The sequence below is a fragment of the Triplophysa dalaica genome, chromosome 11 (genome assembly GCF_015846415.1).
Source record: "Triplophysa dalaica isolate WHDGS20190420 chromosome 11, ASM1584641v1, whole genome shotgun sequence".
NCBI classification, from domain to species: Eukaryota; Metazoa; Chordata; class Actinopteri; order Cypriniformes; family Nemacheilidae; genus Triplophysa; species Triplophysa dalaica.
Window position 1 is genome coordinate 7117093 of NC_079552.1, and position 16382 is coordinate 7133474.

The 16382-nt window shown below is 40.5% G+C and overlaps 1 protein-coding gene across 2 annotated transcripts; it reads left to right on the top strand.

Moving 5' to 3' along the window:
• Positions 1-447: 447 nt before the first annotated feature.
• rrbp1a (ribosome binding protein 1a) lies at positions 448-16342 on the top strand. Of its 2 annotated transcripts, XM_056760587.1 has the most exons (28): positions 448-624; positions 2224-3610; positions 5977-6131; positions 6841-6963; positions 7083-7235; positions 7429-7547; positions 8051-8204; positions 9774-9912; positions 10142-10293; positions 10554-10588; positions 10667-10742; positions 10862-10899; positions 10991-11072; positions 11163-11200; positions 11292-11367; positions 11546-11586; positions 11705-11792; positions 12075-12167; positions 12305-12397; positions 12514-12603; positions 12687-12779; positions 13162-13233; positions 13666-13761; positions 14408-14491; positions 14620-14700; positions 15311-15403; positions 15490-15633; positions 15856-16342. In XM_056760587.1, exons 2-28 carry the CDS (start codon positions 2251-2253, stop codon positions 15898-15900), a joined length of 3813 nt encoding a protein of 1270 aa, XP_056616565.1. In that variant the 5' UTR covers positions 448-624; positions 2224-2250; the 3' UTR covers positions 15901-16342. The 2 variants fall into 2 exon arrangements, with proteins under 2 accessions (XP_056616565.1, XP_056616566.1); XM_056760588.1 differs by lacking the exon at positions 14620-14700.
• Positions 16343-16382: the final 40 nt, after the last annotated feature.

Consider the following 16382-nt stretch of genomic DNA (forward strand, 5'->3'; position numbering starts at 1 on the left):
CATAAGGTTATGTAGATAACGAATAAAATTGTGTGTTTTATTGATTTATAGATGACGTTCTCCTTTTGGACTGAATAATTATACTAATTGTATTATCATTTGTTAAAACAGGGTCTTAACTTGTACAATGCTGTGTTTATTTTAGACACGAGAATGATTATTGTTCTACAATATGTATTTTTTTTCATTATAAATATTACATACATACAGTCAAAAAGGAAGTGCATACAAACAGCGGAAGAGGGACTATAAAATATGTGACAGAAATACGTTCTGAGAGGGCTAAACAGTCATCCAGACCAGCTAAACTACAATTCCCAAACTAGTCAATAAGACCGCCTTTCTTTACTATCATGAAATTCTATTGGTTGCCATCTGTTTGCCCGTCTCCGTTCAAACCAATCAGCTTCGATTTGATTGAACGGAATGTGGGCCACTGACCGGCGTAATGCCAGCGCCGAGAAAGTGCCACGACTCCACACAGACATCGACTGACTCCTTAGCCCGGGATAAGATTTTTTTTGTTTTTTGCTGGCGTGGTAAGATAGTTGAATTCAAGGTAATCGATTCTGTTTAAACTCTTGCTGAAGTGATTCATTTAACGGAAATCTGCCGCGAGAAAAGGTGAGATTCAAAGCTTTAACGTTAGCTGAAGCGATATGTAACGTCATATAAAAAGCTTCAAACATTTTCAGTAGCAATTAACAAGTTAGCCGTACACTTTTATCTCTTTAATTGAGTTTGTCTGCACCTTAACTAGCTCGTTACCAGACTGATTGAATATGTTATTAGTTACGAAACGAGGAGACCTGATTAAAATAAAATGTGGATTCTCATTTGGTTTTGGTGATTCTCGCTGTAGACAGTTAACGTTATGAGCTTTTCTGATTTTTTTCGTGTGCTAAATGAGAGAGTTATTAAATGAGACATTTCATTGTTTCATCATGTGATAAATTTCATTTATCACATTTATGGTCTAAAATGATCATAAATCTGCATGGACGCTTTGTACACGTAATGTTTCATGTCAGAAATGAAAGTAGGGCTTAAGGAACTCTCATCGTCTTATTTTTCACGGTTACGTTATCGTTATCCTTTTTGGGTGATCATCTCTATCATGCAAAGTGTCAGTTTTTTAATCTAATATTAGTCAGTCGATCGTTCAGTTCCGGAGTTAAGTCACCCACAATTTATTATTGGCTTCACTGTCAAGTGTGCTGTGAATGAACAGGTCTGTCATACATATGACAATTGTTGCGTGGAGGTTATACTTGTAAAGATTACTTAAGAATATAGACTATAAAACAATAGCTTGATCTAATATTGATCATGATTGATTCATTCATTTGTAAAGTCTCTCTTATAATCTATTATTGGTTTTATCTCATGACTTGGGCATGAACTAGAAGAAACCAAATTTTCATTCAGAATTTATTTTCTTTGATGTTATTGTACAGTTGTGTAAAAACTGTGGATGATATCAAGACGTTTGATACAGTATTTAACAACTATGCAAATTCGAACAAATTGTATGCAAATCTGTTTCCTCAGCATCTCCACACTTCAAAGCAGACTTAACCTCTACTTTATGTGTAGTTATGTCTAGACTGTTTATGAGTGTGTGAATTTTCTGTCCCCTTTTCATTCATTTTGGTTTGATGCATGTTTGAAGTGTGAGATTGGCATGGCAAGAATTCCATGGAAGCAATGAAGTATAGAAATGTGCCTTCTGGCTGATGAGTGCGCCACATGGTGAATTTGAAAACTCTGTTACATAACTTGGTCCTTTCCACTACGTGGTGTTTGCTTATGTATGGAAGATACGTTTTCTCAAAGTTCATAGAAGTAAGAAACTATTCTCATTCATCATGAGTGTAGAGATGTATTCACTGTATTTAAACACAATCGGCTAAATAAATGTAATATTTCAATCATTCAGGCCAAACAGGGTAGTGTAGACTAGAGCCTATAAAAAGCTAAGTTTCGTGCACCTATTTGAACATTTTCAAGAATAACTGATATACGTGCATTTGAAGAAGAGGTAAATCCTAGAATCCTTTTATTTGTGCTTTGAATGTGTAAACTAAAAACATATTTCTGAGATATAAAAGAAATGTTTTAACTTTCTCGTTTTAAAATGTCTTTAAGGTTGAACTTCAAAGCTATGCTGTATAAAATATTGTTTTTATAGAAAACTTACCACCTCATGCTTTCGTTTAAAAGGTCTAGAAGGAAAGGACATAAGCAATCATGGACATCTACGATCCTCAGACCCTTGGAATAGTTGTGTTTGGTGGCTTCATGGTGTTCTCAGCCATTGGGATTGCCCTGGTTTCAACATTTTCTATGAAGGAGACCTCATATGAAGAAGCTTTAGCCAAGCAGCGCAAGGAGCAAGGAAACACCCAGTCCAGCCAACGTACGGACAAGAAGAAAAAAGACAAGGCAGCTGAAAAGAAAAGCAGAGGAAAAAAAAAAGAAGACAAACCAAACGGGAAGCTTCCAGAGTCTGAGGCCACTCATGAGGTTCTAGATGCACCAGCTGAGGCCAATCCTTCAATTCCTCCAGTCTCAGAACAAATAGCCGCTCCCGTTCTTAAATCAACAGCACCTTCCCAGAAGTCTGTTCAACCAGCTCCTTCTCAGAAGTCAACTTCTCCTACCCCTGCCAAAAAATCTGCCCCATCTGGATCTGCCCAAAAATCTGCTTCTGTCCCTGCCCAACAGTCTGCAACATCGGCCCTTGCACAAAAATCTGTTGTGGTCCAACAGCCTGCTCCACCTGCCCAAGGCCAGAAATCCTCTCCACAACCCCAACCCCAGAAGTCTTCTTTAACTGCCCCGGCCCAAAAAGCGACCCAGTCCGCCCCGGCCCAAAAAGCGGCCCAGCCCGCCACGGCCCAAAAAGCGGCCCAGCCCACCCCGGCCCAAAAAGCGGCCCAGCCCGCCCCGGCCCAGAAAGCGGCCCAGCCCGCCCCGGCCCAGAAAGCGGCCCAGCCCGCCCCGGCCCAGAAAGCGGCCCAGCCCGCCCCGGCCCAGAAAGCGGCCCAGCCCGCCCCGGCCCAGAAAGCGTCCCAGCCCGCCCCGGCCCAGAAAGCGGCCCAGCCCGCCGCGGCCCAAAAAGCGGCCCAGCCCGCCCCGGCCCCAAAAACGGCCCAAAAAGCGTCCCAGCCCCCCCCGGCCCAAACAGCGCCTCAGCCCACACCGGCCCAGAAAACCTCCCAACCTGCCTCATCCCAAAAAACCTCTCCACCTGCCTCCAATCAAAAACCCAGTCCACCTGCCCTGGCCCCGTCCAAAAAGGCTGTAGCAGGTACTAGCACTTCTGCAGTCTCTGCTGTGACCCCTTCCACCCAAGATGCCCCCCCTGCTCCCTCTCCAAAGGACAAGAAGAAAAAGAAAGCCAAAGGGGATTCCTCCTCTGTTGAGGTTCTGCCAAAGTCAGTTGCTCCATTGGAGACCATGACCAAAAAGGTTCCAGTGATGGCAGTTCCTCCTGTTGGGACGCCACACGTTACCCCAGCAACTGCTTTGCCATCCAGAGCTGAAGAATCCAAACCGGAGGCTCCGGCCAAGAAGAAAGCACGAGGCAAGAAGAAGGCCGAACCAGGTATACTCTAATTTCTACACATCTACCCACAACAGGTCAAACCATTAATAGGTAGGGCACACACTCCACAGGGTTGAGGTGAGAGGAGGCACATGCCCTCTGCTGGTCTTATTTGAAAGAGTCCACATTTACCTTTCTTGCCTCTTTTCCATACAATGCAAGTAAATGGTGACTGAACCTACAGAGTTATATTAAATTATTTTCTTTTTAATAAAAAATGAGCATCTGAATGAGCATTTGTAGGTTGTACGTCTTAAAGGAAGCTCGCCCTCTGTATGCAGGTTTGCAATAATAGGATGCTTCTGATAGGTTTGCCAGTGGTTTACCAGACAAACACAAACAGCTTTTCATGGCTAAACCACGCAGATCACATCTTCATCTAATGAACTGTCTAGCTACGTCTTGGAAAGTCAAATCTTTTAGTTTAGATCTGTATCACTTCCTGTGTCGTTCATTAGGTTCAGAATACATGTCTGGATCGTATCTAACGACAAGAAGGCCTGATTTGCTCTGTTTCCTTTGTGGGTGGGGTTTCGGAATGGCGTTGCTCCTTATTTGCTGATGTTGGCTCCGATTGGCTCTTTCCGTAAAAGCAAGTGAGCTCAGTGAGTCTGTGTCTGAAGTGCTGATCGCAGGGGAGGCATTGAGCTGCATTCTTCTGCTCTTGTGCTGTTTTTCATGCTTGTGTGCACCAGTTTGTGGGCTCTTAAATGCTTCATATTTTACACATATTTTACACTTACATTCTGACTGTGTGTAGACGTTATTATTGTCCTGTTTATATAAAACACTTTAGTTTTTATTTTCTATGCGCATACACAAACACAGTCAGTTCGTATAGTTTTTCCACTCACTTGCGATGAGGTATTGCCCTGCTCGGCCTGTGGGAAAAATCAAGGGAATTTAGCGCTGGCACACAGGTGTGTTTCAGTCCTCTTCACTGATCCCAGAGCACTCAACCCCATTCAAACAATACTTTTGCCTCAGCTGATCCGTTGGGAGAGAACACAAAGGCTTTTAGTGACTGGACAATGGGAGTTTATCGCCAGTCCTGAGTGCCATCTCACCCTGGTGCCACACTGCACTCCTGCCATGCTGGAACTGTTTAAATAAAACAACGAGTCAATAAAGATCATGACAGTACATACAGACACACACACTAATGTACAAGGATCCAGTTTACTGTATTTTCCGTTACAAGTAGCACTTGTTTCAGAACTGTCGTTTTGTTAAAGGAGCATTTTGTTAAGATTTTAGGGGCAACTTGTGGCGAAGTTGTGAATTGCAACCAATAGCTCACTCCACCTCTCCATGTCAAAGCATTACAGCGGACATAGATATCGTTGTGTTTTTGCTTCTTTGGCAAAGGAGAAGAAGCATTTACGAAACGTTCTCTGTAGAGCAGATGTCCGTTTAGGGCAAATGTAGAAACAACATTGCGAATCTAGACCGGCAGTGTATGTAGATAGAAAGAGCTAATTCTAAAACTGGGTTCACACCAAACGTGAATAAAGCGTTTTGCTTAAGTAAATTACGTACAAAGTCAATTCAAAGAAGAATTGTATAGACGTGAACTTAATGCTGGGTTCACTCAAAGCAAACAATGGTGTTCAACGCTCTTTATTACTTGAGGGAAAAGTTGGTTATTTTTCCCGTGAGTGACTCAAAATTACAAATATTTTCAACCGTTGTGGAAGATTATATTGACGCATCGCCCGATTCGCGCCATTCGCACCGCCTGCTGCAAGTTCACGTGTGTACACTTTTGTGCATTGACTTTGTATGTCATTTACTCCAGCAAAACGCTTAATTCGCGTTTGGTGTGAATCCAGTGTAAGAAGGGCAGTGCGAATGACTCGAATCGGGTGGCGTGATTGCCACGGACGCACGTCAATCTCATTTTCTGTGAACCCGCGTCAATCTTGTCTTGAAAATATTTGTCCGATCCCGTCAATCTCGCGAAAATAACAAACTTTTCCCGCGAGTAATAAAGAGCGTTGAACGCGATTGTTCAAAATTGGGGGGAACCCAGCATTAGGTTAAAAAAAAGCTTTATATCATGCTGGGTTCACACCAAACACGTACAATCACGTTCCACACTCTTTATTACTCGTGGGAAAAGTTTGTTATTTTCGGGTGAATGATGCAATCTTAAAAAATATTTTCAATCTTCGTGGAAGACAAGATTGTCGTGCGTTCGCAATTGCTCCGCCTGCCGCGAGTTCGCATCTACACGCGTCTTTACATTGGCTTTGTATGTAATTTCCTTGTGTAAAACGCTTAATTCGCATTTGGTCTGAACCCAGTGTAAGGTCTTTAAACACCTCTGAAGACTTAGACTAAATGTTCTATCTATTTCTCTCTAGCGGAGGCTGCAGACCCCGTGGACAGTCCGCTGTACCTGCCGTATAAGGCTCTGGTCTCCACGGTGAAGAGTATGGTGTTTAGCGAAGGAGAAGCCCAGCAGCTTATTGAGATCCTTTCTGAAAAAGGTGGCACCATCCAGGACACCTGGCATAAGGTACAGTTGACTCTCATTCCCTGCCATGCACGAGTAAATTATTACATGGGTAATAAAGGACTGCCTTTTGAAATTCAAGCCGTTTCACGTATAAAGACGCTTCCATTTCTTTTCTTTCGGGATTGGATCTAAATATCCCAAAAAGAGGTAACAAGCTAGACCTTTCCAATTTGTTTTTGTCCTGTGTTTTTTTTTTTTTAATTAAGAATGAGCTTTTGCGTGCACATGTAAACCTTACCATCACCAAGCGTTGGTCGTTGATATCTCATTATGTCAATATTTGGTTGTATGAATAACCATAAAAGCTCTCTTTTGAAGTTTTTATAGCATTTGTAAAAATATTATTTAGGAAAACTGCAGATTTTATCCATAATGAAGAAATGTGACATTCATAAAACTGTTTCTTCCCCATTAATGTGCATAACATATTTATATTAACATAGTTTGTTTTCTGAAGAGCCATCCTTTCTCCAGTTGTTGGGTTTGTAGTTTCTGGCTTGTGCATTTTACTTCTTAGAATCCTTAGAAATTCTCTTACGATTTAGTTTTTAATGTAAGTGTCACTTCCTTAATGCTGGAATTACTTGTGCAATCGTACATATACAATTTTTAAGATACAGCAAAATCTTTTTGTTATTTATGTGCACTTAATTTACACTCAAACAGGAAGTTTGTTTAAGCAGAGCTCTGTGTGTGTGTGTGTTTATAGGCCACACAGAAGGGTGATCCGGTAGCCGTGCTGAAGAAACAGCTGGATGAGCGAGAGAAGCAGCTGGCAGCTGAGCAGGAGGATGCGGCATCTGCTAAGACCCGATTCAGAGAGTTGACTAAGGTAAGGCCTCAGGCATCTTTAAAACACTTTGTTCCTCTTTGATGAATTGTCATGCCCTAAGGCCAGACTCTAACCTGTGCTTTGAAATGTGATAATGACCCGTGCTTTGTTGTGTGTAGGAACTGTCTGTGGAGAAGTCAAAAGTGACGTCTGTGGAGACCAGGCTGAGCTCTCAGCTAAGCAAGCGCGAGCAGGAAATAATCGCTTTGGAGGCGCGCATGCAGGCCAGTTATCAAGACCAGCTCGCTGAGACCCAGCAGCTTAATGCTAAAGTGAGAACTCTGCACTTATGAGACATTCATTGTGAATTCCTTGTGTTTGGTTGTTTCACTCCAAAAAAGCATTTAGTGTTGTTTATTTATTCAGATACATATAAAAGTCAAGATAGATTCGGGTTCTGCTGTGTTAAATGCATTTTAAAGTTTGACATATTTAATTCATGTCAATAACTTTTGCTGTTTTCAGATCTTGACTCTCCAGGACCAGCTGGAGAAAGGGCCCAACACTCAGCTGGCCCGTCTGCAGCAGGAGAACTCCATCCTCAGAGATGCCCTCAACCAAGCTACCAGTCAGACGGAGAGCAAGTATGAACCAACAGCTTCTCTTGAACTAAACAATGTCTTAGTCATAGTTTTTCGTTTCTTGTTTGCATCATTCATCTGTTGTGCAATAGCAGAAAACACTGTTTCATATCAGAGATCCCCAGAGTACTGTTTTTTTTAACAAGGGAACAACACGTTTTAAGCATCAAGTAATGCTTAAGTCCTTATGTTGTATCAATGCCATTACTATATATTTCTCAGAATTAAAATAGCTTTCAAGCAAACAACCAATTCAACAGCATTGACCATAACTGCTAGTCAGGACAGAATACATTATAACACTGAGAGCTTTGGCTAAACTTGGATTGAATGATTTTAGCTGCTTGTAATGCAAGTGTGCACATTTTATAATATCAGTAAGCCACACAGTGAAGTACGTTATAGCGCCCATGTAGTGTTATAGCAATAACTGAAATGCATTACCTCTGCAGATATCCATTACTTTGGAAAATCTAGTATGATGATGTCTTTTTTTGATCCATCAGGCAAAATGCTGAGTTGGCGAAACTGCGCCAGGACTGCATTCGACTGAATAAAGAGCTGACGGAGAAGAACGAGGCCGTGCAGGCTGAGGAGCAGCTCAAGAAAAGTCTGGAATCTAAAGCAGCCATGGCAGAAAAGCAACTGGCCCAGCTGCAGGTCTGCTCCCCACCCTGTTCACTTCTTTTGTTCAGTTTGCAGAGTTTTATATCAAAGAGCTAACGGCAAAGGTTAAAACAAATACCTCTTATTAAAGAGTTGGAAATGCCACTGATTCTTATAAAATGTCTGGCAGCGTGAGCACTAGCCTCATTCATTTTCTGACACCTCTCGCTGGGCTGTTTAGCCCTTCACATCCACAGGTAGGCAATCCTGGTTTCTCGCAATCAGCATGTTTGTGTTTATTAAAGACCTTTGGTGGTAAAGCTCATGGTTTTGAACCCCCTCGGCTCCGGAGCCTGTGCTAATGAGATTGTTCGCATGCTGGCAGAACATTTGATTGCTGGTTTGATGGCTCAGCAGCGCTCTGTGGGTTGGAACGTGGCCAGCGCTACAGGGAAGTGTTTCTCAGAACAATCTGGAATCTGAGCCTGCATGAGCTGTAGAATTTCAGACTGATACATACAGGAGAGTCTTATAATAGTTCATAGCACAGATAAAGCGTAGGCTTGGAAAACGATTGTTGTCATCTCATAATCGACTTCTGTAATGAAAAGCCAGCATATAAAAAGCCCTCGTGTGGCTGTGTTTTCTAAGGCTATGTGTTTTAGTGTTGTCAGAGTGCGTACTGGATAGGAGAGACGTAGGTAATGTCTGGAGAGTGTGAGTCAGCACGTCTCCCACGACTCACTTCACACGCTGTAGACCTCACGATGAGAAACTCTTAGTGATGGTTCACTCCATAATTAAAATACTGTCATTTACTCATTTTGTCATTAGTCACCAAGAAGATATTTTGGGGAAAGTTGGTATCCGATGGTACCCATTGACTGTTATATAGACACACAAAACCAATGCAGTCGCGGAGTGGTTTCACAACATTCTTCGAAATTTCTTCTTTCATGTTTTTGATTCATGCTATGATATGATCTGATCTGCGAAGAAAAACAACAATTGCTTGTAAGATAGTTCTCTGCTTTATTTTTTATAAGAAGTCTAAATGAGAACACAACCTAGAATTGAGTTCATTTAAGGCGGTACCAGAAAGAAGATCCACTGTTCCAAAAGAATGTTTGTGTGTTTTCTGTCTGTGAGAGGAATGTCAGTAATATGATGAAGTACACCTGTGGTTACTCTGCTCGTATGAACTTGTAGAGCAATGACTTCAGACTTTGAAGTGACATTAAAACCAGCTGGTAACAGTATTTGCCAAAATGGCAATGAAGGTAGAACAGAAAAACACATTTCAAGTGACTTTTTTTTTTATTAAGTAAAGTTGCATGCTTGCAAAGAGTACTACTATTTAACCTAACAGAGTTATAAACGGCTTTTAATTTAGCACATTGAGGCTAAAAAGCATTTGTCAGGGTATGAGAAATAAATCCTTAGTACCTTGGATGAAAACTCTTTAAATTCTGTAAGGGCCACTGTTTGTGCTACAGATAAGATTTTAATCTCCTTATGTTCCGTACACATTTTGGTTTAATGGCATCTTAAGTTTTGTGCAAACCAGCTTTGTGCATAAAGACTTCAGTGGCATTGCGTGATCAAAGCTGTGGGCGTTCGCAGGCAAGCCAGGCGAGCAGTGAACAGGCCCTCCAGAAACGGCTGGAGGAAGTCAGCGAGGAGCTCCGACAGACCCAGAGCAGCCGAAACAGCTCGCAGGCGCAGCTGGAAAAAGCTCAACAGGACACCGCTGCTCTGACAGGTCAGAAGCAAACCTCTTTTACCATGCTGCTGAGATTTGAACTTTAACATCATTCAGACCGTTTGAACACATTGAAGCATTGTACTACCGTCCGTTTGTCTTCAGAAAACATTGTTAGGCTTTTAAAAACAATAGTCAATGTTAAGCAAAGGTTGTTTCTCTGAACTAGGTTTGTTATTACAAACAGTTTATATACATAAGAGTAAAGAGTGATCTCTTGTCATATCAGAGGCTCAAGCGCGTGTGGCCGGTGTGGAGGCTGAACTGAAAGAGCGGGCCGAACAGGTGGAGGGTCTACAGAAACAGCTGAAACAGGCACAGGTAGAGCGAGAGCAGCTGATGGAGGGGAGCCAGAACACCGAACAGAGCCATAGTTCAGAGGTAAAACACTACATTCTGTGTCTGTAAGCTAAGGGCTACTCCTTCTCTTGTGTTTGAGATCTAGAAATGAGTGGGATTTTATGAAAGAGGAATGATAAGTGAACACAGCTGTGCAGATGTAGTACCCGAGTCATAATAAATGATACAGTTTAGCCAATAATAAAAAAATTGACTGGGGAATGAAGCCTTCATAATGGTTTGCTGTATATGTACATTTAATGGGACGGTAGTTTGATAATCCTTTGCATGTATTGTTACAGTCTTTGAAGGCAGAACTGGAGCAAGCAAGTACCTGGTGAGGCATCTGAATTACATGTGAATTACAAAAAGCATTTGAATATGATTTGACACAGAGTTCTTGTTAAATTTCCAGCCTGAAGGACAAAGAGAGCAGAATTTCAACTCTTGAAGAAGAGCTGAGCCAACTTAAAAACACAATGGCCAGTCAGGTAAAGAAGTCTTACTGCTGAAAATTTCCACATTTTATTAGTACTATATAAACATGAGAATTATTCACACTGATTTGTTTCTCCTTCCTGTCTCATCAACCAATCAAATGGCCCCTCAGGTGGAAAACACAGGAGAGCTGCAGCACTTACAGCACAGGTACTGTAAACTTGTTTTCTACAGCTGTGCTAATGCATTTCAGTCTGTTTCTGATCTCGTATTAATCAGATTTTTTTTGTTTGAATTAAAGTCTAAAAGAAAAAGAAGACCAAATAGCAGCTCTTCAAGAAGAACTTCAACAGGTTAAACAACAAAGTACAGACCTCAACAGAGTAAGTCAATCATCATGTCAGAACTGCTAAACTCACAAAATAGTCATTCACCGGACCGCAGAATATTCATGTCTTTTTTATTATTCATAGCTTGAAAACACAGAAATGCTGGAACAGCTACAAAACAGGTTTGTGTTGTTTATATTCTAACCAACACATTTGTTTTCTCGCATGAAATATTTTTTTAAGATGTCTTTCATTTTTGTTCTCTTTTTTTAGTTTGAAAGAAAAGGAGTCTCAGCTAGCTTCACTTAAGGAAGAGATGAGAGGACATGAAGAGGAATATAACACTAACGTATGTGCAAATTCCCTGTTATAATTATAATTTGCTTTTTATAGCGTTGCATTAGATTTATGCATTTAGCAGATGCGTTTTTGAATTTTATTTAAAGACCGCATACTTGGTAGATCGTGAAAGATGTCAATTGTCAAATGTGACTTAAAGATTTGATCCTTTGGACTTTTATCCACAGCTGGCAGACCACACAGCCAAACTGGAGTCACTACATAACAGGTACATATTCACTTAAGCCTTCTGTGAGTTTACGGAAAACCACAAAGATTTAGGATTTTTCTGCTACAGCAAATCTTTTTCTTCTTGTGTTAAGTAAGGTCATGATTATGTTTTTCAGCCTAACTGAGAAAGAAACTCTAGAGACGTCACTACAGCAGGAAGTGCAACAGCTCAAGGAAGTAAATCAGTCACAGGACAAGAGTTATGTAAGTACACAGGGCCGTTGTGGGTGTGCCTGAGCATATTGATTCATTGTAACGTGCGCAGATATAAGTCTCATCTCATTGTATAGTTTGTGCTATGGATTTGTAAGAATGAATAGTGGGATTTAAAAGACCGTATTCATCTTTGTGTAAAGTGGTTTTGTGTGTATTTTCAAAATGTGATGGATAACATTTAAGCATGATTGATGTGACTAAGAAATGTTTAAATCGTACTTGTTTATTAGTGACTAGCAATGTGTCATTGAATATTTAATGTCATTATAGGAGAATTTGGAGAATGTGCTGAGATCTTTCCAGGCCGAGACCAAAGAAGTTCTTCACTCCCTTTTCCCACACATCAGTGTAGAGACAGAGCAGGTGAACATAAATTAGCATTTGTCACGGTATTATTTTTGTTTTGTAAATAAACATAATCATATTCGAGTTCAATTGAGTTTGTTTTTTCCAAAAAAATCCTTGAATGCTGGCTCATCCTGACTCATTGTTTCACTCAGACCAAATGGCTGCAGGACTTTGCTGTAAAAGCACAAGAGGTGTTAAATCAGAAGCAACAGAGCCAAGAATCCCAGCAAAGCACAGAGATGTTGGTAAGGAGGCATCAATTCGGCCCTTGAGCTTTAATGATTTGAATGTGACTCGTCTGCCCCCTAGTGGTCACATGAGAGATACTTCTAATTAGTGTAATGCTATTTGAATTTAATAGGAGGTAATGGAGAAACTGCAAGCTGCACAGGAGGGTCAGTGTACACTACAGGCAGAATGTGAACAGTATAGAAGCGTACTGGGCGAGACGGTGAGATCATATTTTTAGGATGCGTTTCAGTGAAGCTTTACTGGACCAGAAATTGACTGGATTTACTTCCTGGTGTTATATAGGAAGGAATGCTAAAAACCCTTCAGAAGAGCGTGGAAGAGGAAGAGGTGGTATGGAAATCCAAGATAGTGGACTCCGAGGAGCAACTGAGGATGGTGGGTCTGCAAACTGGATTTACACACACGTCCATATAACAATACATACTTTCGGTATATAATGATAAATCTGAACTGTTGCTACTCTCAAAAAGTGTCCTTTGTGGGTATGGTTATGAAATATGAGTTGTGTTAATATCAAGTGTCATGCTCTTTAAATTTTCAATGTCATGGCTTCTATGTGTATACATTTTATACTATACTTTTGTACTGTGTGTACGTGTACTTGTTATACTTCTGCAAAATATAACAACACATTTCTAAGTATAAAAGGTATAAAATGCATATGGCCAGTTGGGAGCCAAATCATATTTTCAGATGAACTGGTTTTAATGATCATTCTTTTACTAAGGGATAATTCATCTGACCTTTTGCTTTTCAGGCACTCAAAAAGGTGCTAGAATTGGAAGACTCAACAGAGAGTTTGAGAACAGAGAACCAGAGCACCCAGCAGGTACACTACAGTTTCTCTGTACAATAGGACATGGCATCATTTTTTTGTGAATTCTTTGGGCTATATTCAATGTGGAATATTATATTTAAAAATAATTAAGCATTCTCATTAACTATAACACCCGTGTCTACACCGTACGTGACCGGCGAGACGCATCATAACAAAAGACATTAGAACCCATTATTATTTAAAAAAATTGTCCACCCAAAAACAAGCGGGTTGTCATGTTGTGTCGCATCCTGTATAGACACAGTGTACGTCTCAGTCAATGAACTCTTACCTGGTTATGTATCTAATGTCTTCACGGTTTAATAACCAACACATAAAACGGATGCATCTCTTATTTCAATTATATACATTCAGCTTTGTGAGTGGTTTTGATATTTCGTTCTACAATTAAAGTTTCTTATTGAACGTGTTTCCTGTTTGTAGCTGAAAGAAAAGATGATGCTTCTAGAGGCCCAGCTGGAGCAACAGCTGCAGTCTGCTTCCACAGATAACCTGAGCCAATCTGAAGAGATGATACACGTGAGTGTAAACTTTTGCCTTAATGCATTTTAAAAGGATAGTTCATCCTAAATGAAAATTCTGTCATCATTTACTCACCTTCGAGTTGTTCCAAATCTGTTTCATTTTTTTGTTCTTATGAACACAGAGAAGGATATTTGAAAGAATGCTTATAACCAGAAAAAATTGCCCCATTGATTCCCATTGTAGGATTATTTTACTTTATTATTTTTTTATTCTCTTCAACACAAAATAAGACATTCTGAAGAATGTAGAACAGCAAACCGTTCTTAGGCACTTTTGACTACCATTGTGTTTTTTCCTACTATGGGAGTCAATGTGGGGCCAAATATGTCTGGTTATAAGCATTCTTCCAAATATCTTTCTCTGTGTTGAACCATTTTTTGGGTGAAGTATCCCTTTAACAGTAAAAACTATCCCTGTTGCAGAACAGAAGCATTTCGAGATTGGGGAAGTTTTTTTTATGAAGTCAAAATAACATGAAAGATACTTGAATCATTTACAAGTTATATCTTAATCGCAAACTATTTGAAACTATAGTACACTAACCCACTTTTTAACCTAGATCGGTTTGTCGCAAAGAACATATTGATGTAGAGCACACAGGGATTTCATTTAATCCTCATTTTCATTTGCTTGATTCCAGTTGAAGCAGCTTTTATCAGAATCAGAGAGACAGCGGAGTGCGGCAGAGGAGGAGGCTCGGGTGCAGAGGGAGGAACTTTCACAGGTCGGTTGTTTTCCACCAGCCCTGTTGTACTTCTACCCATGATTCTTTGTTTTGCCCACAATTCTGCCAAGACTGCAGAGGGAAGATCCACGAGGAGGTTCTGATGAATGACAGCTTGCTTTTTTCAGGTCAGGCAGCAGCTGAGTGATGTGACACAGCAAGCTCAGGGAGTGGCCAAGAATGGGCAGCCAGAGGCAGAGGAGTGTCAGGTTAGGGTGCGACACACATGGGCACCCTGTGAAACTTATTGACAGCACTAGATACATCGTGCCACGTCAGGCATACGGCTGTCTCTCAAATCCATGTTTGCAATATGCTTCGGGTTTTGACTTGTACACTAGTGTATGCTTATAGAACCTCAACAATTTAGACCCAGCAAATGCAGGGATTCAGATTGGGCGTGTTGTTATTTGCCTGCTTTTACAATTTTTGTAGGTATTATCATTTAAACATATACGTTTACTTTGTTTAACCTATCCAGTGCTGCCAATGAGGAGACTTTTTCTTGGAGTTATAACCTTCCATATTTAACAATTTTGTTTCAGCAGTTTCTAACCACTGTCCTCCCCTCCCTGGCTTCTATAACCACTAATATTTGTCTTTTTTGAAACTCACATTTTTTTTTACATGTTTCTGTACTACTACTTATACTTTATGTAATGTGCACTAATGCAGGTCTTACGTTGGCTGGCATGGAACTTTTAAGTGGATTTAATATCTTTTGAAACGCTATCACAATCGATCTCCATTTGTGTGCTTTCTAACTATAACAACTCCGTTTAACCAAATCATTTAAACATTCTCGAATGGTTTCTTTAGGTTCAAGCTCAGCTTGAGCAGACGTTGAAGAAACTAGAAGAGATAAAGTCAGCAGGAGACACTGCATCCATGGAGGATGTTCCACAGCTGAAGGTATTGTTTATTTCTATGTTGTTAGGAAAAGTGTTTTTCAATTCAGACTCCGTATTAAGCCCCACTCACATGACTTTGTGTTTTAGGATTGTCTAGATAAGGAGCGAAAGATGACCAAAGATTTGGGCCAAGCAGCCACTAAACTTCAGCAGCTGCTCCGAAACAGTCAGGAACAACTTGCCAAAGAAAAAGAGAAAGTGAGAACCATGGAGGAGCAACTGCAAGTAAAGGTAAACGCTCGACAAATGTTAACAAACGTTACTGCTTTCCTGTAGCTCAGTAGTAAGAGCATTGCGTTAACAACGCAAGGTTGTGGGTTCGCTGCCATGTATAAATGTATAGGATAATGCAATGTAAGTCGCTTTGGATAAAAGGGTCTGCCAAATACGTAAATGTAAATGTACTGCATCGCTGCATAAATATATGTTTCTATGTTAATGTGCTCTCTTAAGGGGATTAATGGTGATGCGGAGCCGAAGGAAGGCACCTCAGTTTAAGAAGGACGACGCTAATCGTTTTGCCAAAAATTGCCTTAAGATGACCAAAATGAAGCATTCCAGAACATTTATCTTTTTTTGTTGTACTGTAGTCTTGGGAAAACCTTGCACCTTTTGGAGAAGCCTTTAATGCAACCATATTATTTAGGAGATGTGCTGGAACAATTTTTACTTAACATTCCATCTAAAGCTTCTGGCTATGTCAGAAATTATTCCTCAACTGCCTTATATATTTTTTGTGTTCCTATACCTCTCCCCTGACGTCAGTGTTAAAAGGGAAACCGTATGTGCGTTAAGCGTACAACAACCGAGTGCAATTACTTGTAAGTGAATGAATATGCGTCATTATATGGTACGTGGATACAGCGCTTGGAATGCTCTTTTGCTGGCTGAAACACCACTGTATACATTTGATAATGAATAAAATGCTACGAACCTTGAAGTGTATTTTCATTGAAGTGTATTTAATAAATGAACAAGAC